The 22172-nt window shown below is 47.7% G+C and overlaps 1 protein-coding gene across 3 annotated transcripts; it reads left to right on the top strand.

Moving 5' to 3' along the window:
• The first annotated feature begins 386 nt into the window (after positions 1–386).
• ALDH7A1 (aldehyde dehydrogenase 7 family member A1) lies at positions 387–20882 on the top strand. Of its 3 annotated transcripts, XM_029055415.2 has the most exons (18): positions 388–628; positions 1385–1438; positions 2174–2239; positions 3673–3753; positions 4261–4384; positions 5620–5752; positions 7363–7407; positions 8094–8171; positions 10737–10834; positions 12733–12774; positions 14504–14598; positions 16189–16273; positions 16656–16762; positions 17463–17579; positions 19633–19730; positions 19879–19952; positions 20201–20276; positions 20639–20882. In XM_029055415.2, the coding sequence occupies exons 1-18, from the start codon at positions 422–424 to the stop codon at positions 20691–20693; spliced, it is 1635 nt and encodes a 544-aa protein (XP_028911248.1). In that variant the 5' UTR covers positions 388–421; the 3' UTR covers positions 20694–20882. The 3 variants fall into 3 exon arrangements, with proteins under 3 accessions (XP_028911249.1, XP_039766726.1, XP_028911248.1); XM_029055416.2 differs by lacking the exon at positions 8094–8171 and having other exon boundaries at positions 387–628; XM_039910792.1 differs by lacking the exons at positions 7363–7407; positions 8094–8171 and having other exon boundaries at positions 387–628.
• The last annotated feature ends 1290 nt before the right edge of the window (positions 20883–22172 follow it).

Below are 22172 nucleotides of genomic sequence, written 5' to 3'. Positions count from 1 at the left end.
AGAACAGTGTTCGGCACCTAGTAAGCGCTTAACGAATACCATGGTTATTATTAACACTCTACCCAAATCCCCCTTACGAAACTGTGGGCTAGCCCGCTGCAGCGCCCCCGGAGGTGAGGGAGGGGATGGGGAGGATGGGGCGTGGCTTCTACGTTTGGCCAATCGACGATCAGAGGCTGGGGGCAGGTCCCGGGATTAACCGATGGCCAGCCTCGGGGGCGGGCCCGAGTCGTGGCCAATCCGCGGGCCACGAGTTGGCCAAATCAGTGCTCCGGGGCTGGGGGCGGGTCTGAGTCGTGGCCAATCGGCACGCGGAGACGGGTGGGAAGGCGGGCCACGAATTGGCCAAATCCGTGCCGCGGCGGGAGGGGCGGGTCCCCTGGTTTATCCTGCCTCCCCCCCGCGCAGGCCGCAGGGAGACATGATGATGCTCTTCACCTTGCCGCTAGGTCGCGCGCTCTGTCGGCGGCTCGCTGCGCGGAACAACGCCTGGTCCCCGGGGCCCCGCGCTGCCGCCACCATGGCCACGCTTCTCATCCAGAGGCCCGAGTACGGCTGGCTGCGGGAGCTGGAGTTGCAGGAGGAGAACGCGGGCGTGTATGACGGCCGCTGGGGAGGAAGGGGAGAGGTAGGTAGGTTGGGGGGCCAAGCGTATGAAGCCGGGTTTGCGCCCGGCTTAGGGGTTTGGCGCCGCTCCTCGGAGCCCTTGATTTTTGTTCTTTCCCAAACTCCCAGTAGAGCGGGCGCTGGGGAAATGCAGATTCTTTGCTTAGTGGGGCTTCGAGACTGGAGAGGCGTCTCTCCGGCCCCAGTCCGGGCGAGGCTTGGCCCTGAGTTTGGGAGTCGCAGGCCGCGGTCTCGTGCCGGCCGGGGGGAAGCGCCGGGGCAGGGGTATGTCACCGAGGGGGAGCCAGCCCAAAACGTCTAATGGGGTCGAAGTCCTCGGAGCCCCGGTCGTGGGCCGAGTGCTCTTCCCCCTCCCCCCCGGAATTCCGGACCTTCGGTGGGGGTAGGGGGAGCCACATGGGAGGAGACCTAAGTGGGCGGGCCTTCCTCGCCCGGGGCTACTCGCTTGGCCCGTTCGACTCCGCGCTGGCCACGGGGCAACAGGGTGGGTATCTAGGGGGCGGCCGGGAGCGGCCTCCGAGAGGCCGAAGCCTGCCCGAGCAGGCAGACCCCAGGCGGGGGGAGGAGTTGGCACCCTCCCCTGCAGATCAGGCGACTTGGGAAGAAATGCTTTTTCCCGAGAAAAGATACGTGACTGCTTCATCCTGCCCCCTCTTTTGTCACAAAAAAGTCACCGCACTGGTTCTGAGAACTCTAAAATCGAAAGATAGAAAAAGCCACAATTTCTCCCCCTTCCCATTTTTTTTCTTCTGTATAGGTTGTGACTACTTACTGCCCTGCTAATAATGAACCCATAGCAAGAGTCCGGCAGGTAAGCGGCCCTTTAAACTGGGCACGTAGAAGTCGTGGGGTAGAAAAACTTCTTGAGACTCTCATGTTTATCCGGGATGACATAAGATCAAGCCCATGTAGCCAAATAGTCCATTTCTGCTTCATCAGAAGGGTCAGGAGAGGGCTTGAGAGCACACGGTTGAATTGTTGAACATGTCCGGGGAGGGCGACCAGGGTAACTGGAATATCCTCTGGCCTGTAAGTTCACTGTGGGCAGGGAACACTTTTTTATGGTATTTGTTAAGCACATACTATGTGCTAGGCACTGTTCTAAGTGCCGAGGAAGATACAGGTAATCAGGTTGGACACAGTCCCTGTCTTCTGTGGACTTAGTCCCCATTTTACAGATGAGGTAACTGAAGCACAGAGAAGTGAAGTGACTTGCCCGAGGTCACGTAGCAGACAAGTGGCGGAGCTAGGATTAGAACCCAGATCCTGCTGACTCCCAGGCCCTTGCTCTATCCATTAGGCCATGCCGCTTCTCTCATGTCTGCCAACTCTGTTGTATTGTACTCTCCCTAACACTTAGTGCAGTGCTCTGTACTTAGTAAGCACTTGAGAAATACCACTTAGGATTTTGTGACCAGGAAGGCCAATGAAATAACTGTTTTGGACAATCTTTTTCCCCTCTTGTAGAGTGTAACTCAGCCAGAAAGTGATCATTTTTTTTCCCTTTGGGCTTCACTTTAATTTTTCTTTGTTGTTCTTTTTTAAGGCCAACTTGGCAGACTATGAAGACACACTTAAGAAAGCCAAAGAAGCTTGGAAAATATGGGCAGATGTAAGTGAAGTAAATGCATCCAAAAGGGCTCTGAGGTTGAAGTGGGGCAGCTCCAAGTAGTAGGAATAACCACTTCATTCCTCTCCACCCCACCTGCCACTGGGCTGGTCTGAGCCATATCGTATTCCCACTCTACTGCATCAGCTTCTTCATAGACCTCCCTGCCTCCAGTCTCTCCCTTTTCCAATTCATATTTCATTGTGCTGCCCAGATCATTTTTCTAAAACTTCATTTTGTGCACCTTTCCCCATTCCTCAAAAACCTTGAATGGTTGCCCATTCCTCTCTTTATCAAACAGAGACTCCTGACCATTGACTTCAGGGCACTCAGTCAACTCTCTTCCCCCTACTTATTTTGGCTCCTCACCCAGTACATGCCTTTTTGCACACTTTGTTCCTCTCAAGCCACAGTGCTTCATTCTCATCTCTAGCTCACACCTTCCCTTTTGTCTGGAACTCCCTCCCACATCACATCAGGCAGACCACTGCTCTCCCCATCGTCAAGGCCCTTCTGAAATCACATCTCCTCCGGGAGGCTTTCCTTGATTATTCTCTAATCTTCCCACCCTACTCTTTCGCACTCTACTGCCACTTCAACATTTCATTCAATCGTATTTACTGAGCACTTACTGTGTGCAGAGCACTGTACTAAGCACTTGGAATGTACAATTCGGCAACAGCGATTCCCTCTAATCCCCTCTTGCCTTTCTATAAACTCTTTTGCTTTCCCCTTTATATAATTTATTTAAATATCTGTCTCCTCCACTGGAGTGTAAGATCCTTCAGGGCATGGAGTGTGTCTCTTAACCCTACTGTACTCTCTCAAGTTCTTAGTACAGTGGTCTTGGACAGACTAAAAGCTCACCAACTCTTATTGACTGATCTTCAGCAAAGAGCTTTAACTACTGAGTATAGACTTGGGGTAGAGAGAAATCTCTTTCCTAAAAAAAACCCTACAGTGGCAGGTATTGTTTCTTCTCCTTACTATGGAAATCCCAGGGGGGTCTGACCTTCAAATTTGGACAGTCTCCCTACTTGTTTGCCAAAGAAGGGAACAGCCAAGACTTGCACTTTCTGACTCCCCAGGCCAAAAAGATGACGGATGCTTTTGGAGCAAGGTGAGGAGTGAAAGAGGGGACTCTGGAAACCACAGTCCTTCAATCTCAAATCTGAAGTCAAGGTGTTCAGTCTAAAAGGGGGATTCTTAATATTGATGCAATATGCCATAGAAAAAATGAGACTAGGGGAAGAGGGTCTCGAGAACAGCGTGTATTTTTAAATACTCTGTGACTCTATAAAAGCTTCTAGTTCATAGACCCGTAATTAGAAAGTCTTATTTTCTGTATTGGAGAAACAAATGTTGCTTTGGTCTTCCCTGATAATAATGAACTCCTTTTATTTGAATTGGTTAGCAAATTAATTTTCCTTTCTCAGGTTCCAGCCCCTAAGCGAGGAGAGATAGTGCGCCAGATTGGGGAAGCTTTGCGGCAGAAGATCCAAGTCCTTGGAAGTTTGGTATGGTCCAGAGTTTGTACAAGGAGGCAGGTGGAAGAAAAGGGGAGGGAGAAGTGGAAATAGAAAAATGTTTTTCTTTGACCAACAATTGAAACTTTTAAGTGAGTAATTCATATAAAGGTTTTAAGTGATTATTGAGGAAAGACCCAGAAAAATGGGTTGGAAAAGTGAAATGAGTCATTCCTCTTATGACAGTTTACACAGAAATTAAAAATGATTTTTTTTTTCCTCCCCAACTTAGTCCACAGCTTTATGCAAAGTGTCAAGGGAGAGATGGGGTGGAAGGAGGGAGCCGGGGACACTTACTTTCATTGAACAGTAGTCATAGGATCCCAGTTTGACCGCTTTGATAACCTTTTTCCACTCTCCTGTCCATGGCTTATAGTAGCTGTATAAACCATGCCTGCAAGTGCTCCTGTGTGGAACAGGTGTGGGTCAATTTAAGGTTTAGTTGCTCTTAAATTCTTTTCTCTCTCAAAAATGTTGTTTGGCTTTTAATATTCTTAGGTTTCTTTGGAGATGGGGAAAATATTAGTGGAAGGTGTTGGAGAAGTTCAGGAGTATGTGGATGTCTGTGACTATGCTGTTGGCTTGTCACGAATGATTGGAGGACCCATCTTGCCTTCAGAACGTAAGCTAATATCCTACGTTAAGATAAGGGTGATTTGCAGAAATATACATTAAAACAAACAAAAACCTTTTGGGTGGAGGATATCTGGGGAGTTAGTTGTCTTTGCAGCAGGAGGCGGTCTAGTGGAAAGACCACCAGTCAAGGTACCAGTAGACTTGGGCTACAGTCCCAGCTCTGCCATTGGGCTATCTGTGTGTCAGTTTCCCTGTCTTTTAAATAGGGAAAATAATCTTAGTCCTTCTCCACCTCCCCAGAATGATGTGAGGATAAAATGAGATAACTGATGTAACAGCACTTTGGGAAATGAAAACACTCTATGAATTCAGGGTGTTGCTGTCACTTGCTATAGTGTCCAGTGGGTCTCCCCTTGCCTTATGTTGTCAGTCAGTCTTATTTACTGAGCACTTACTGTGTGCAGAGCATTGTACCGAGCCCTTGGGAGAATACAATATAACAGTAAGCAGACACATTCTCCAGGGGCCGATGACTTGGTGAGCATTTAGATATAATAATTGTGGTGCTTTCCATGTGCTATGCGCTGTACTAAACTCTGGGGTAGATAAGGTACTCAGGTTGGACATAGTCTGTGTCCCACACAGCGCTTACAGTATTAATCCCCATTTTACAGATGAGGTAACTGAGGCACAGAGAAGTTATGTGACTTCCCATGGTAACAGAAGAGACAAGTGGCAGAGCCAGGATTATAACCCAGGTCCTTCTGACTTCCAGGCCCATGCTCTATCCACTAGGCCTTGCTGCTTTTCAGTGTCTCTTTGTTTGGCTTGTTCTAGCCTCTCCTTTCACCCATTTCCTACGTGGAAGGGGAGTGCAGACAGCTTTCCCTCCCTTCTGGAAGAACCAAAAAGCGTGAGGGGTAGCTGAAAAGACTGCCCCCTTTTTCCACACCAGATACTTGCAAAGATTGTTCTGTGTTGTGTGGCTGCCCGCAAGCCCTGGCTTCACCTACAGCTCTGGCTTGTCCTCATTGGCGGCTGATGAACACCTTGGCTAAAAGTGAACAATCATATCTCTGCCCAACCCCTGTCAGAGGTCACTTCCCGGCATTCCACCCCTTGACCAAGTTACGTTTACAATTTGGCACACGAAGCACCTATTGGTTTAGCCCAGCTTTAGCATCCTTGAAAATGTGTGAGATTCCAGACTCTGTACTCATTTCACATAGCGATTCAGTTCCAAAGTGCTTCAATTCCCTCCCCTACCCCCCCGCCCCCCAGGACCCGGCCATGCCCTCCTAGAACAGTGGAACCCTGTGGGACTGGTAGGAATCATCACTGCATTCAACTTCCCTGTGGCCGTGTATGGCTGGAACAGTGCCATTGCAATGATCTGTGGGAACGTTTGTCTTTGGTAAGACTTCTTTTTTTTCCTTTTTCACCTACGGAGTTTCCTTTCTGTCATCGTAACAGATGTGACCGTGTGATGTGCCCCAAACATTGGCAATGGATCCATAGCTTTTGTGACTTGTATTTAAGTTTCATTTACCTTACTATCCTTCCCCAGTTGCCGTGGATCTTAACTGAATCACCATCGGGCTGTTGGGGGTCTCTTCCTCCCCCTGGTGAACAAAGTGCCCTGCCAGAGTCAAAGCAGGGAATACATTTTCATGGTGGGATGTGAATTTTTCTTTGTAATACAGATGCACATGTGACTAAAAAAATCTAGGTCTAGATCTGGCACGGATCCTGGTGGAATAATTAGCATACTCTTAGTATGTTGAGGGCTGAGACCTGCATCTCTACGAGACCAGTTGGGACCCCCAAACCAATACGCTACTCTGATTCCACAGTCTTTGCTCAAACAAGTGGTGGGCTTGGGACTTGCAGTTAGAGGAGAGAGGCAAGTCCCAGGGAGGGACTCTCTGGAAGAAGAACTTCCAGGCCATTCTTTGGCAAAAGTTCCTGCTCACTTGTGCCTGAATGTCCACCTACAAAACTGTCTACAGATCAGCCCAGAGATCTCAAAACTGCTAGGCTGAAACCAATCAAACTAGAGTCAGTCCTGAGGGCCAGTGTTCCTCCTGGCTTCTCTCTCTACCCTCACTGCCTGGACTCCCAAGAACCAGAATCTATGCCTTTCCAGAAAATCCCATGAATGGTGGAAGAAGTGGAGGGTTTTGGGGGTCCTCCTGAGGTTCGTATTGGTCACGGAGCAGCCTGGGAGTGGATGAGTGGAGGATGCGGAGAGGGAGAGTAGGTGGGATTACCAGAGAAGCCAACTTTGCCCTCCTCTTTTAAACCCTGGGCATTGACAACTTCTTTTGGAGGACATGGAGACGTGAGTCAAAATTAATGTGGAGAACTGAGTCCCACAGAGACCAGCTTAGTAATAAGCAAATAAAGTTGGGCAAAAGGGCTTCTGTAAATTAATGCCGATACTGTATCCCATATATTACCGAGGAGAAAATTGAGAAAAAAGATGAAAAGTCTGTTAAAGGGGCCTCTGACCCCTCTGAATTTCCTCCTTGTAATGTGTTTTGAGTAGTGGGTGGGGTGTTTTTTTTTGCCGGGGGGGTTCTTTTTTTGAAAGCTAGGCTCTGTTTATATGGGAATTTCCCTGCTCCGGTGACATCTTAAAGGCATGCTTGTTCCTTGCTGAGGACCCTTTAAGGTAAAATTCTGGTTAGGAATTGCAATTTAAGGTAAAGACAGTGTTAGGCAAAGGACTACAGCTACCAACTGCAAATCCCATAATTCTCTCATGCCTAAAGGCCACAGCTGGAAGTCTTTGCCTAGCACTATTTCCTGGCCAATTCTCATCCTCCCTGGGAAGGAGTGGCCAATGTGGCCCTTGGTGGTGGGTGGACAAGTGATGGCTAACCACTGCCTGTGATCCCTGGTGTGGTGATTTGATGGCCCCTTGCCAGCAGAACGTTCCTGTGATCTGCTGTCAACCTCCCTTGCATGCCAATGGCCAGTTTGAGTGCAAACAAAAGTAAGCTTTTTTTTTTTTCTTTAAAGGAAAGGTGCTCCAACAACTTCCCTCATTAGTGTAGCTGTCACCAAGTAAGTGGGGTGTTCTTGGAGGGGGTGGGGAGATGTGTGTGATGGGCTGAGAGAAATATAGTTCAACTGATAAGGGTTTACGGTGGACGTGGTAATGGGTTCACAGCAATAACATCCAAGTGAAGAAGTGAGACAATCTGCCCAGAGAAGTCTTTTCTTGAATGTAACTTCTATTAAAGAAGGCAGTTTTGAGGAATAGACTCTGAGGAAACTTTCAATCTGCAGAACTGGCCAGTACAGTTGATGCTTTTTAAGGTAGAAAAGTCTGATCTATTGTCCTCACTTTGCCCCAAAACACAAGTTGAAATGGCATTTTAGATTTACTTGGAAACCCATGCTTCTTGTGGCTTGACTGCATTCCACTTAAGTTTGAGGTTGGGTTGAGGTGGGGGCAGTTTTCAAAGCTCAGGTATGTTTCAGGGAGTTGCCGTGAGAGGGGTTTACTAAGGAGAGGAAGCTGGGGAAGGGAGTGTGGTTTGAAGGCTTTGTAGGGAGATAAGAGAAAGTGATGAGAGACTGAATGCTGTTCTCTGGCGAAAGAGAAAGGAAATGTCCTTGTGACTGTTTGGTCAAAGGGGGAAAAGTGGTTGTAAGAGAAAATGTCTTTCAAGAACTGTCGTGATGAGATATATGTGTAGACACATACACACACACACACACACACACACATATGTATTTTTCCCCAGGATAATTGCCAAAGTTTTGGAAGACAACAACCTCCCTGGTGCAATCTGTGCCCTAACATGTGGTGGAGCAGATATTGGGTATGTTAATAGACATTCCACTGGGGAAAGCAGCGATCTGGTCCAGATGGAAGCAGTATTGTTTTTTCCATTGCAGTCTTACTATATCTCTGGGTCTGGTGGTTATGTGGGTATGTTCATTTTCGGCTTAGCTTCCTGGCACCCTGTCATGGACAGCTGGAGTTCCTGTCCTTGTTTGCCTTCTGTTTTTGATTATTATTATCGTTGTTATTATTATATTAAATGCTTACTTTGTCAAGCAGTGTTCTAAGCCCTGGAGTAGATACAAGTTAATCAGGTGGGACACACAGTCTAAGTAGAAAGGGGGCACAGAGATGTTAAATGACTTGCCCAAGGTCACACAGCAAGCAGTTGGCAGAGCTGGGATTAGAACCCAGGTCCTCTGAATCCCAGGCCCATGCTCTTTCCACTAGACCACACTGCTCCTGCATATCTCCTGCCACTGCTTAGCCGAGTTGCTCAGATTTATCCTTCTCCTGCTTCAAACCTGCCTGTCTATGGCATCAGTAGGTGAGAGCAAAAGATAGGGCAAATTAGTCTGAATCTTGATTAATGAGGTCCGAATGAGTCATTTTAAAACAGTCTTTGTGGGTATAATGAAGCAGAAAGAATTGTTGCTCTAGATGCTGCTTTTTTTTCTCAATTCAGAATTGAAGTGGGGAGGCAAATAAGTCTCTTTGCTGCTAACTGGACTTGGATGCTTTAAGCATATCCACCCACGAAATATTCTTGAATTGTACGAGATTTGTTTTGTACACTTGCCACCTTCTTCCTTTAGTTAATAATAATAATTATGGTATTTAAGTGTTTACTATGTGCCAGGCACCATACTAAGCTCTGGGGTAGATACAAGCAAATTGGGTTGGACACAGTCCCTGTCCCATGTGGGGCTCACAGTCTCAATCCCTATTTACAGATGAGGTAACTGAGGCACAGAGAATAATAATAATAATGATGGCATTTGTTAAGCGCTTAGTATGTGCCAAGCACTGTTCTAAGCACTGGGGGGAGGGGTGGAATACAAGGTAATCGGGTTGTCCCACATGGGGCTCACAGTCTTAATTCCCATTTTACAGATGAGGTAACTGAGGTCCAGAGCAGTTAAGTGACTTGCCCAAAGTCACACAGCTGACAAGTGGCGGAATCGGGATTAGAACCCATGACCTCTGACTCCCAAGCCTGGACTCTCCACTGGGCCACACTGAGAGAAAGGAAGTGACTTGCCCAGAGTCAAACAGCCGACAGGTGGCGGAGCTGGGATTAGAACCCATGACCTTCTGACTCCCAGGCTCTATCTACTATGCCATGCTGCTACAGTGGATGTGACAGTGGAATCGGCATCTTAAGAGAAGCACCGTGGCTCAGTGGAAAGAACATGGGCTTGGGAGTCAGAGGTCATGGGTTCTAATCCAGCTCTGCCACTTGTCAGCAGCGTGACTGTGGGCAAGTCACTTAACTTCTCTTTGCCTCAGTTACCTCATCTGTAAAATGGGAATGAAGACTGTGAGCCTCACATGGGACAACCTGATTACCCTGTATCTACCCCAGCGCTTAGAACAGTGCTCTGCACATAGTAAGTGCTTAACAAATACCAACATTATTATTATCTCTTAACCCTGTCAGTCTAGCTCTGCCACCACGGAGGAGCAGGACGCTGCTAACGTTTCTTTCTGTGAAATATGCATCAGGCCTGTTCTGAAACTGAATTTGGGGGGCTGTTTCAGGGACTCTGAGTAGGCAAACCCTGTTCAAGGCAGGGGGGGACTGGTGGCTCAGGAGGCCTCTAGAGCTTGGTGATTGGAAATACCTTGCTTGTTAGTTGGAGGCAGGCACTGAGGCACTTTTCTGAGGCATTCCTACTAAAAATAACCTGCTCTTCCTGAGTATTGCCACTTCACTAAGGCCAAAACATTGATAGCACTGTTGATGTCAAATATTCATCTAGCTCTGTCTTCTGTCCTCTGCTCGCCCCTCGCCCAGCCCCTCGAAAGAACTGGCGGTGAAGTAGAGCATTGCTGCTCTGGTCTAATAATAATAAATAATAGTAATTGTGGTGTTAAGTGCTTACTATATACCAAGCACTGTACTAAGTGCCTGGGTAGATAAAAGGTAATTAGACACAGTCACTGGCCCGTATAGGATTCACAGTCTAAGTAGGAGGGAGAACGGGTATCGAATTCCCATTTTACAGATGAGGGAGCTGAGACACAGAGAACTGAAGTGACTTGCCCATGATCACACAGCAGGTATGTGGCAGAGATGGGATTAAAACCCAGGTCCTCTGACTCCCAGGCCCACACTCTGTCCACTAGGCCACGCTACTTCAAATCTAGTTCAGAGCCCCACTGGACCGAGCAGATCTCTACCTGCCCTCACCCTAACTGTATGCCCCTTGGCCTTGGGACAGGTTTCTAGTCACTGGAGTGTTCTGTCTTGTGGAAGATGATGTGCAGAAACAAGGTTGCTTCTCTGCTCCAGTGGTCACTGCTGGGGGTTTCTCACCTTGGCTGGGTCCCTGGGTCCTTTCATATTATCTTAGAGAAGCTGCGACCTCTCTCTTTGCAGCACTGCAATGGCCCGAGATGAGCGTGTGGACCTGCTGTCCTTCACCGGCAGCACTCATGTAGGCAAACAGGTTGCTTTGATGGTGCAAGAGCGATTTGGTGAGTGAGCATGGGCACGATGTTCCCTTCTCAGAGAGAGTTGTGGGGGGACAGGGGCAAGCAATCCTGGGAGTCAGGCAAGTCCAGCCAGAAAAAGGGAATTATACCCAACATTTCTCTATCTACCCGACCCATGGAACCTTCCATGTGAACTTGACCGTAACTGGCTATTGGCTAGCCAGATTGGTAAACGTGAAGGTGTCAATCCCTTGCGAACCAAATTTTGAGTCTGATTCTCCACGAGCTCCAGATGCAACCGGCAAAGGACAGCCTGGCCCACTGGGACAGCAGGAAACGTCTGCTGCACTGGGGTCTGTGCACTGGTGTGCATAGGGCTTTAGACTTGTTTTGTTCTCAAAAGTCCTAGGCTGGCAGCTGTGCCCCACAGCAACAAAGAATCCGGAGAAAATAGCCCAGGCTTTCATGCTTGCTCTCCCTCCCTCCCTCCCTCCCTCCCTCCCTCCCTCTCTTTCTCTTTGAACACTTGAAACGAATGTCAGCTCAGCATTCACAGGCTGCGCTGAGGTGTGCTTCCACTCTCTGCAGCGGAAATGCCGAGGGCACCTGCCCCGTGACCTGTTATACCGCTCTGGGATTAGTTGCGGAAACGCGACCAAAGCAGAGCCCACTGGAACGGTGCTGAACCCGTTGCTCTGCCCCAAATTAGCCTCCGTTTTGCAGAAGCTGGCATTGGCCGCAGCTCATGGGGAAAGAGAGCAAACCAAGTCCCATTTGGTGGGGCCCTCCCTGCGCTACTATCAAGCCAAACCCACAGTTTCTGAGCCAGCCGAGATGGCAGGGACTACTCCTCCTTGCCTTTGGGGTAGTCCCCACCATGAGGCCAAAGCTCAGGCTCCTGGAATACACCAGGGGAGAGGCGTGGTTTAAAGGATAGCCCACAGCGTGGGGTGGGGCAGAAAGCGGTGAAATCTGGCCAGAATCCAAAAGGGAACTCGACCCGAGTTCTTTAGAGACTTGTAAAACTTTGATTACATCTGTTTGCTAACAAATTATCATCAGTAGTGTTTATTGAGCGCTTACCATGTGCAGAGCACTGTACTCAATGTTTGGGAGAGCACAATACGACAGAGTTGGCAGACATTCCCTGCCCACAACGAACTTCTGGTATTTTAATCTGAGGTACAATTGAAAAGTCTGCAAAAGGGAAGGGCAAATGGAGATTTAAGACCACAACCTTGAGATTTAAACCAGCCGACTCCCATTTCTCTGGCATATCTTTCCTTCAGTTTACTTTGGTGACACATAGGCTTACCATATGGAGCCTCACCCAGAGCCAGGAGATGAGAGAGGTTTTTTTTTTTTGTTTGTTTTTTGGGGGGTCTCTTTCCCTCCCCGCCTTCCCCCACCCATCACCACCACCACCACCAGAACTCTGGGGGCTTGGTTCCATCCAGGGTGACCTTTACTGTTGCAATAAGTAGTGAGTCGGTCCCCTTGCTTCCTGGGAAATAGTTTCTCCTTTCTTCTGTAATTCCTTTGCCAGCTTTCCGCAGAACTGCTGATGGGTTGTTTTGTAAAAAGCACAGCTGTCACCAAAGACTGTAATACTACACAATCATCTAACATAGGGGTATCAGATGGTTTCTTGCCTGCCAAGGGGCCTGTTCTCCCAGGCTGCTTCCTTCAAGGAGCACAGGTGTGGATGAGCAGATGGTTGCTTTACATGCCAAAACCCTGGTAGAAGCTGTCTGTACATACGTGCTTGCCCTGTGCTGGATACAGTTTTGTGGGGAAAGATCGGTAGCCAAATCCAAGCTGTAAATTAAAAAGTTTGAGCTAAGCACTGTCCATTTAATAACTCCTTTTGAGCTGGGGTCCCCCTCCCACGGTGGTTTAAAAGGAATATACTGACCCCGGTGTGTGTTTCTTTCCTGAAGGGAGGAGCCTGCTGGAGCTGGGGGGGAACAATGCGATCATTGGTAAGCCTGGGGCTTTGGCCTATCGCCTGAGTGACCCCGAGTCACCACTGCAGTGTATTTTGGGGTCTGAATTGTCTGGATAACATGTATAGGTAGACATGGGCACAGAATTTATTCCATTTGAGTATTAGCTGAGTGTGTTTATGAATAGTCGGGGGTGTAGGGCTGTCTGAGTGGGGAAGGTTGTGTCTGTCTTTCCATTTCTAATCTTGGGTAAATCTCAGGCACTTGTGCCTTATCTCTCGTAGAAGTCTGTTGGCATTGCTGCCAGGGATGAGCAGTAGACTTGCTAACCTCATTTTAGATTGCATTTACACATCTGTCAGTCGATAAGGGGAGCTCTCACTGCACTTTCTCCTCCTTACCGTCCCCCACCCCCTCCCCATGGGGTGATTAAAGTGGTGGTGGAGCACCCAGGTGTCTTCCCCCTGCCTCTTCTCCCCCTTCCCTTCCTGCAGCATTACCACTCAAAGTCATGGGGCCTGCTGGCAATCAATCAGCAGTGTTTATTGGAGCCTACTATGTGCAGACCACTGTACTAGGTGCTTGGAAGAGTATGATAGAATTAGTAGACCTGATCTCTTTTCTCAAGGAGCTAACAATCTACCAGAGAAGACAGACATGAAGATAAACTACAGATAGGAGGAAACAATAAAGTATAAAGCTATATAGATAAGTGCAATAGTTGGTACGAGTACCCAAGTGTTTAGGTGAGGCAGAAATGGAGGTTGCGGGGGATATAGGGTGAGGAGATGTGATTTCAGAAGGGCCTTGAAGATGAGGAGAGCAGTGGTTTGCTGATGTGAAGTAGAAGGGAGCTCCAGGCAGAAGGAGGGGGTGAGCAAGAGGTCGGTGGTGGGAAAGATGAGAGAGGCACAGAGTCGTTGTATTGAGATGAGTAAAACGTGCAAGCTGGGGGGTAGGGGGAGAGGAGCGAGGATGGGGGAATTAAGGGGAAAGAGCTGATTGAATACCTTAAAGCCGACGATCAGGAATTTCTTCTTGACGTGGAGAGGAATGGAGAACGATTGGAGGTTTTGGGGGAGTGGGTAGATGTGTACAGAACGATGTGTGGCAGAGTGAAGTATGTCATGGCTGGAGAGGAAAGGACAGATTTTGGAATGTTGCAGAAGGACAGACAAGATTTGGTGGAAGACTGAGTATGGGGGGGTAGAGAAGGAGAAGTTGAGGATAATGCCAACGTTAAGGGCTTTGAGAGTTGGGGAGGGTGGTGATATCACCTATAATAGGAAAGTTAGGGAGGAGGGCATTTGATAGGGAAAATTAGGAGGTACCAGTAAGAAGAATGCAGGTCTGCTAGCCAGCTAGAAAGTAACTAGAGAAAGGCAGCTGGTAAGGGAGACTAGAAAAATTATCCTTCAAATTTAAAAATACATTTGAGGCATCTGAAGGGATACTTATCAACATAAGGGAACTAACTGAGAGTCTTTCTTTAAAACTGCAGCCCTGTGAAGGTCCCAATTGTAATGTCTTGGCAGATTGTTTTCATCAATGGCATTTATTGAGCACTTATTGTGTGTAGAGCACTGTACTAAGCACTTGGGAGAGCATAATATGAGTTGGTAGGTGCAATCCCTTCCTATAAGGAGCTTGTTAATATTCCCAGGCTGAAATTACCACTGCTCACTTTTTTTTTTTTTAATGGAAAAGTCAGTGTGTGTCTGTGGGATGCTGCTTAACCTACTTGCCTTTGCTTTGCTTTTTCAAGCTTTTGAGGATGCAGACCTGAATTTAGTGGTTCCATCTGCACTGTTTGCAGCTGTGGGAACAGCTGGCCAGAGATGCACAACTGCCCGGCGTCTGGTGAGTGTTTCTATTCTCTAATGCGATAAGGTCCTTAGAGAAGCACCCCCTGGGTTTGACTCCGAGCACATAGGCTTCCGTGACCCAGAACTCTCTTCCTCCCCAACAGTCCTCCTTATATTTAAAGCCCTTCAAAATTCCTCCTCTTCTAACAAACCTTGCTGCTCAGCACCACTCTGTTCCTTCCTCATTGACTCTTCCATCTGATGTGAACAATCCACAGTCTCTTCTTGGCTCTCTCCATGTTCTACCACTCTACTACCTCTCTTCATCTTTCTCCTTCCCAGCTGTGTTCCAGGAGATCTCCTGCCTGCTCTCTAAGTCCTCTCTCATCAACTGAAAACCACATCCTCACTCTTCCTAAAGCTAGCCTACTCACTGTGCCTCAGTCTTCTCTCCCACTACCACCTTATTGTTCACATATTCCTCCTGTCTGGGACTTCCCCTTTCGTATCTGACAAGCCACAGCTCCCTATATCTTCAAAACCCTTCTGAAATGGCGCTTTCTCCAGGAGGCTTTCCCTGATTATTTTTCTCCCCAGGTTGCATCCTCCCTCTCATCACAACACTTTTACACTCACTACTTCTCACGTGTGGGCCCTAACACCAACCTACTCACTGTAGCTTGATCTCATCTCTCTCGCTGTCGACCCTTTGCCCAGGTCCTCCCTCTTGCCTGGAACTTCTTCCCCCTTCATATCTGACAGACCACCACTCTGCCCACCTTCGAAGCCTTACTAAAATCACATCTCTTCCAAGAGGCCTTCCCCAAGTAAGCCCTCATTTCCTCTACTCCCTTTCTCTTCTGGATCACCTTTGCACTTGGATTTGTACTCATTAAGCACTTGATATTCGTCATCATTAATGGTATTTATTGAGTCCCTAATTGTGTGCAGACTACTGTACTAAGCATTTGGGAGCTTACAGTACAACAGTTGGTAGCCATGTTCCCTACCCACAGTGAGCTTAGTCATCCCACCCTCAGCCCCACAGCACTTATGTACCTATCTATAATGTATTTTGATGTCTCTCCCCCTCTGGACTGTAAGCTCCTTATGGGCAAAGAATGTGTCTACCAATTCTGTTGTGTTGTATTCTCCCAAGTGCTTAGTACAGTGCTCTGCACAGAGTAAACGCTCAATAGATACCATTGATTGAGTCCCAGATCTAAATCTCCCAATACGTTGTCATATCAACCCATAAGCCATCTCTGCCCCATGATCCCAAAATGTCACTCTTTGAGGTCCAGAGTTGGGCTGATATTTAGTTTACAGTTCAGACTGAAGCAAGTGAAAGCCACCACCTCCCTAGAAAGGAAAAACTCTGAGCTGTGCGTCCCTACCCACCAAAATGAGGGAGTCCTTGGTTTCTCCCCCGATCTTGGGGGGAGTCACTTTCAAGTACTAAGCAAGTTGAAATGTGCTTTCTCAAGGAGGGGTTTGGGGGAGGGCGGGCAAATGGACACTACCATGGCTAACTGGCTGTAGTTCCTGCTTTGATGAGATGGTTGCTTCAAAAGGGGATTTTTCAAAGTTCTGGAAACAATGAGAACTGCTATTTGTCCTCTAAAATGCTACTTTTCTGTTTTAGTTTTTGCATGAGAGCATTCATGATGAAGTTGTGAGTAAACTCACAAAGGCATATGCACAAGTCCGTGTTGGAAATCCATGGGACCGTGAGTATTTCCTGTTCTGCTTTTCAAAGAGAAATTCCCTCCGTGAGAAAGGACACAGTATGGTGTCGGAAAGAGTGGGTCCAGTCTTGAAACTAAGGCCCCGTGGCACAAGCTGGCTCTTCACCTTCCTTCTTCTTTTCTTTCTGAGGACCTAAGAAAGGGAAAGGGGAGAGGAGGAATGTGGCAGGGGGCGGTGGTAAGGAACATTTGACCTGGCTGAAAAATGGGGCATTTCTGCTGGTTGAGGTGTCGTCTGTCAATCAGTCTGTGATATTTGAGCACTTACAGTGTGCGGAGCAGAGGTACTTGCTAATTTGGATAAACTTTATGCAATAATGACTTTAAAAGGAAAGTCACAAGATCCTGTCTTGTCTCTCTGCAGCTGATGTCCTGTATGGGCCTCTCCACACCCAACAATCAGTGAAAATGTTCCTTGGAGCAGTGGAAGAAGCCAGAAAACAAGGAGGAACTGTGGTGTATGGTGGGAAGGTAATCACAGTCCTGACTGTCCAAAGTGATTCCTGTTTTAAATTCATCTAACACAATAACCCACCTTGAGGTCCCCAACCCTGGAGTGGTTGACATCACATCACTGGGCTAGACTACAGAGGGCCCCTGTTCGCTCTCTATTCGGTTTGAGTTCTGCCTTTCCTAACCAGTATTTCAGCAGCTTCCCAGTTCTGTCCTCGCTGGAAACTGGAAAGTTCTTTCCTGGGCCCCTCAGCTGTTGAGGCCTTCTGCAAGTAGAGAACCCTTAGTCCCAAATGGTAGGACCTGCCAGCTAGGTGTTCTACCAGGAAATGAAGGGCAGAATTGGGTGTCATTTATCTTGGCATCCCTGGTCTGGCACTCAGTTTCCTGTACTTTGCTGGTTCTTTTGGTCCTTGGGTCTGATCCAGCTCCCTCACTGCAAAACATCACTCTTTGAGGTCCAGAATTGAGTTATTTAGTTTACAGCTCAGACTGAAGTGCGTGAGAGTCACCAGCTCCTTGGAAAGGATGGCCTTAGCTGCGTGTCCCAACAAAATGAGGGAGCTCTTGGTTTCACCCCCTGATCCCAGGGGAAGCTTACTTTCAAGTACTGAGCAAATTGAAACCTGCTTTCTCAAGGAGAGGATGGGCCCTACCATGACTAACTGGTGAAGGAATGCACAAAACTCCTCTTCTTGGTCCCTTTCTTTTCACCCAGGTTATGGATCGCCCTGGAAACTATGTCGAGCCAACAATTGTGACTGGTCTTGCTCATGATGCTGCCATTGTGCATACGGAGACTTTTGCACCAATTCTCTATATCCTTAAATTCAAGGTAAAACCACCCTGCTTCTCTTCTTACAGTGAGTCAATCAATAGCATTTGTTGAGTGCCCTCGGTATGCAGAGCGCTCTCCTTAAGTGCTTGGAAAACTATAATAGAAATTAGTATGCATAATTTGTGGCAGGAGAGATAATAATAATAATAATGATATTTGTTAAGCACTTACTATGTGCCAAGCACTGTTTTAAGTGCTGGGGTAGATGCAACATAATTAGGTTGTCCCACATGGGGCTCACAGTTGTAATCCCCATTTTACAGATTTGCAAAGGTAACAGACACAGAGAAGTTAAGTGACTTGCCCAAAGTCACACAGCTGATAAGCGGCAGAGCCAGGATTAGAATCATGACTTCTGACTCCCAAGCCTGTGCTCTTTCCACTAAGTCACGCTGAGAGATGAGGATCAATGAGGCAGTGATCTTAAGAAATCAAAGTGCAAGTTTGCAGTGTAGTGGGAAAAGAGAGTGGATGAATAGCAGAAAGGGAGATAATTGAGTATCTTAAAGCCAATGGTCAGGGATTTTTGCTTGATGTGGAGAGGAATAGGTAACCACTGGAGATTTTTGAGTAATGGGGAGACTTGCAGAAAGACGTTTTAGAGCAACAGCCTGGGTAGCAATTGACTGGAGAGGAGCAAGAAGGGAGGCAGATCAATGAAGAGGCTGATGCGGTAGTCAAGCCGGGATATGACGGGTGCCTGAATCAATGGATTTGCCCCATCATTTGCATGGAAAGGCTGGATCAAATCCTGGGAATGTTGAAGAGGAAGAGCTGACAGATTTTTGGCAACAGACTATGGATGTTGGAGTGGGAGGAATCAAAGATAATGCCAAAGTTGCAGACTTCGGAGATGGGAAGAGCGGTGGTGGTGTCAGCAATGATGGAAAAAAGTAGGTGGTGGAAAGAATGTGGAGGGAAGATGAAGAGCTCGGTTTTAGACCCATTGAACTTGTAGTGCCAGGAGGACATTGTTGTAGAGATGCCCTGAAGGCAGAGGAAATGCTAGATTGCAGAGAAGGAGTGAAGTCAGGGCCAACGAGGTAGATTTGAAGATCATCCACCTACAGCTGGTAGTTGAAGTCATGGGAGCAGATGAGGTCCCCAAGAGTATAAATTAAGAGAAGGGGGACCTCAGAACAGATCCTTGGAGTCACCTGTAGATGGGGTTGAAGACAGAAAGAGTTAGTGAAACAGGGGACTGCTTCCAGAAAAACAAGATTATAATAGGGTGTTGGAGAAGGGAGTGGTTGAAGACAGCTAAGAGGTCAAGGGATTAGGACAGAGGCGAGAACCAGATCAGTGGTGACCGTGGAGGTTCAAGTCTTTGTGAAGTAGAAATACGATTATAGTAGGTTAAGAAGGGAAGTGGAGGCAGTGGATGTAGATAGCCTGTTTGAAGGGTTTGTACAGGAAAAGTAGGGAGAAGGGGTGATAGGAGGGTGCAGTAGAGTCCAGAGAAGACTTTTTTGGAGAGGGGTGGCATGGATGTATTTGAAGCCAGAGGGGAAGGAGCCATCAGAGAGGGAGGGAGCACTTAATGATAGTGGTCAGGGAGGGAAGAAGAGGGAACACAAGTGTTTTTAGGTGTGAAGAGATTAAATTGGAGGGGCAGTGGGCATGGGAATTGACGAGGGAGGAGAAGTAGCTTTGCTTAGTGGAAGAGAGGTTAGAATTACATAGCAGGGGAGGATGCCTTTTTGAAGCACCTTTCTGTTCAGGGGATCCTCAAGTGACCAGGCTGAAACCTAAGTTTTCAGGGGGAAATAGATGGTGGCACAAAAGGCTTCAGCTCTTTATGGGTTATCATCAATCAATAATATGTATTTAGCATCCACTGGGTGCAGGGCACTGTACTAAGCATTTGGAAGAATACAATAAAGGTAGGTGACATTTAGGCTGTCTGCCAGGTCCTTTTTTTTGTAGAGCAACCTGTATGCCCATTGGTGTGATAGTGCACTTTTAACTCTCCAGTTTGCTCTCTGCTTGTCTTGAGGATACCAGTATGTGGAGAGACTGGTCTAACAATTTCCTATGTCTCTTCTTACAGGAGGAAGATGAGGTCTTTGCCTGGAATAACGAAGTAAAACAGGGCCTCTCTAGTAGTCTCTTTACCAAGGATTTGGGCAGAATCTTCCGCTGGCTTGGGTATATTTTGTCTCTTACCAAAATGTTAGATTACCGAACCATTTTTTAAATAAGCTAACATAGTTGAGGAAGTTTCAGTAGTGAGAAGCTTTTCTTTGTAGCTCTTAGTTCTCTGGAGCACGAAGCTTTTGTCTCTTTCTGTTCCTAGGCCTAAAGGATCAGACTGCGGTATTGTCAATGTCAACATTCCTACCAGTGGGGCGGAGATTGGAGGAGCTTTTGGTAAGGGGCTGATTGATTTCTATTTCCCACCTTGAGAGGAGGGGAAAGTGATGTAGGAGTTGTTTTATCTCCTCTCTTCCTTGGCTGAAGGCCCTCAAGTTTAAGGTTCAGTTCTCCAGCTGAGCCTCCTTACCTGACTTAGCATGGCTTTAAGCTCTCTGTTAACCCCATCAGCAGGGGCCCAGGGCTCTAGGTCTTATTGAGATTGAGACCCCTCAGGGGTATAAAACTGGTTTGGTTGTTTTTAGGAGGTGAGAAGCACACTGGTGGGGGAAGAGAGTCCGGCAGTGATGCATGGAAACAATATATGAGACGATCCACTTGGTGAGCATGCAGTTTGGGGCAAAAAGGCTTTGGGAAACCCTTTGTGTTCGTGTTGTCATTCTTGTCTCTGCTCCTCTTCTGAACCCCTCCCCCTTCCTTTTATCCTTACTCCTATGAGTATGCTCCCACAGTCCAACTGCTCTTGCTGCTGGTGGCGGAAGGAAAGCCCACATTCATGCCTGTGGGGAGGGTGGATTTGGGCTCCTGGAAATGGGTGGGTTTGTGGGCTAGCCACTTGGCTACCTCAAAGGGAGTGGGAGAGGAAAGGGAGAATGACTTGTCTCTGCCAGAGAAGACATTTACTGGAGTGTGGCTGGAAGTGGGGGGGATCTTTGTGAAATCATGTTTTCTTTTTTCCCCAGCACCATCAACTACAGCAAGGATCTGCCTCTAGCCCAAGGAATCAAGTTTCAGTAAATGGGTGTCTAATTGCACACACTCAAGCTCTTCTACCCCTATTCACTGAGAGCTAAAAGAGAGGGGAGAGTTTGTGCTGCTTTTGATCTGGAAGGGTAACATTTCTAGAGTGGCAGCAGAACTCAAACCCCAGAAATTAAACATCTTGTCCTTGATTTTGTAAGTGAAAATAAAATTTCCAGAAAATGGTGGGTTTTCTTTACTAATATTAACTCAGCACTAAAGTGTGCAGAGCACTATACTAAGTACTGAGAGAGTATACAAGTGAACAGAATTAGGTTGGATTGGGGCACAGGCTAACTTCAGTCTGCTTATTAAACTGAGTTACAGCAAACTTTGAGCGGAAAAGGCGGGAGCAACTATTAGGTGTAGATGGAAAGATGTAGGTGTGTAGTTGATTATATTTCACATCAAGTAGCTGGTAGAGGGAGGAAGGGGGAGTGTGGGGGGGGTGCTCCTTCTCCACCCAGCTGGGAGCTGAGGAAAGAAGTGTGTGTGCTATAAAACTGGCAGAGTGAAGTGCAACAGGTAGCTGTTTACTACTTGTCTTTGTAAGCAAACTGAACTTAGTTCTTCACTACACTGGGACCTGTCCCCTCACAGGCCTGGCCCCATGCCCTCTGTGATCTTGCAGCTATGGGAGAGAGAGGCAGGGAAGAAACAGCCACCTGCCGTGCGACAAGGTGTGTTAGAAAACAAACCACAAAGGGAAGGTTTGGTTTCTGGGGGTGCCTCGAGAGAGCCACAAAAATGAGAGATTGCTGGAGTGTACCAATTCTGTTGTGTATTTTTCACAAGTGCTTAATATAGCACCCTGCACACAGTAAGTACTAATGAATACCATTGATAAATTGCTTAATTGGGGGGAGGGAGAGCAGCGAGAAGCCTAGTGAGTAAAGAAAAGGCAGTAGGCTGAGCCAGGGGCATCACTAGGATGAATTCCACCTGCCTTCCCTGTGGACAGCATGTGAGGATGCCCAGCTGTCATGGAACTGGATAACTCCTCCCTTCCTGAAGCAACTGATGATTGAACAGTCTGGGCTGACTGCCTGGACAGAACTAGGGAAAGTCACATAGTAGCCTCAGCATAACCAGGTGCTTGTAGTGAACCATTCCGCAAAGTCCCCTCGACTTAGCAGGCCCGGAACAGCAGCACCCCCTCCAGGGAACGGGTTAGGAGTGGGAAAGTAAATCTGTGTCTGGAAGGAGAAAGAGGTGGCTCCAGGAGTGACACTTGGCCCTACAGTTGCCCAGTCCTGCCCCGTCGGGTGAATACAGCTGGCTAGACCTGGAACAGTCAAGCACCAGGGGTGGGGTTCCACCTAGACTGCCTCAGTCCTGTGGGAGATGAATGAGTGAACCAGCGGGGGGCCGAGGGGTACCTCCCCCTCCCTGTTGCTTCCTACCCCTGCTGACAGCCCAAACCTCTGCCTTCCCTTACCCACCCACCCTCCCTGTACTCATCTACCTCCTTGAGGG

Source organism: Ornithorhynchus anatinus, chromosome X5 (assembly GCF_004115215.2).
Source record: "Ornithorhynchus anatinus isolate Pmale09 chromosome X5, mOrnAna1.pri.v4, whole genome shotgun sequence".
NCBI classification, from domain to species: Eukaryota; Metazoa; Chordata; class Mammalia; order Monotremata; family Ornithorhynchidae; genus Ornithorhynchus; species Ornithorhynchus anatinus.
Note: the sequence above shows the minus strand (reverse complement) of the source record. Positions and strands in the feature narration are given on the sequence as shown.

Coding starts and splice junctions, on each gene's coding strand:
- ALDH7A1 (XM_029055415.2), top strand. CDS start 422: ATGATGATGCTCTTCACCTTGCCGCTAGGTCGCGCGCTCTGTCGGCGG. Junction 5,753..7,362: donor TGTGGGAACGTTTGTCTTTG/GTAAGACTTCTT, acceptor TTTTCTTTAAAG/GAAAGGTGCTCCAACAACTT. Junction 17,580..19,632: donor TCTATATCCTTAAATTCAAG/GTAAAACCACCC, acceptor CTCTTCTTACAG/GAGGAAGATGAGGTCTTTGC.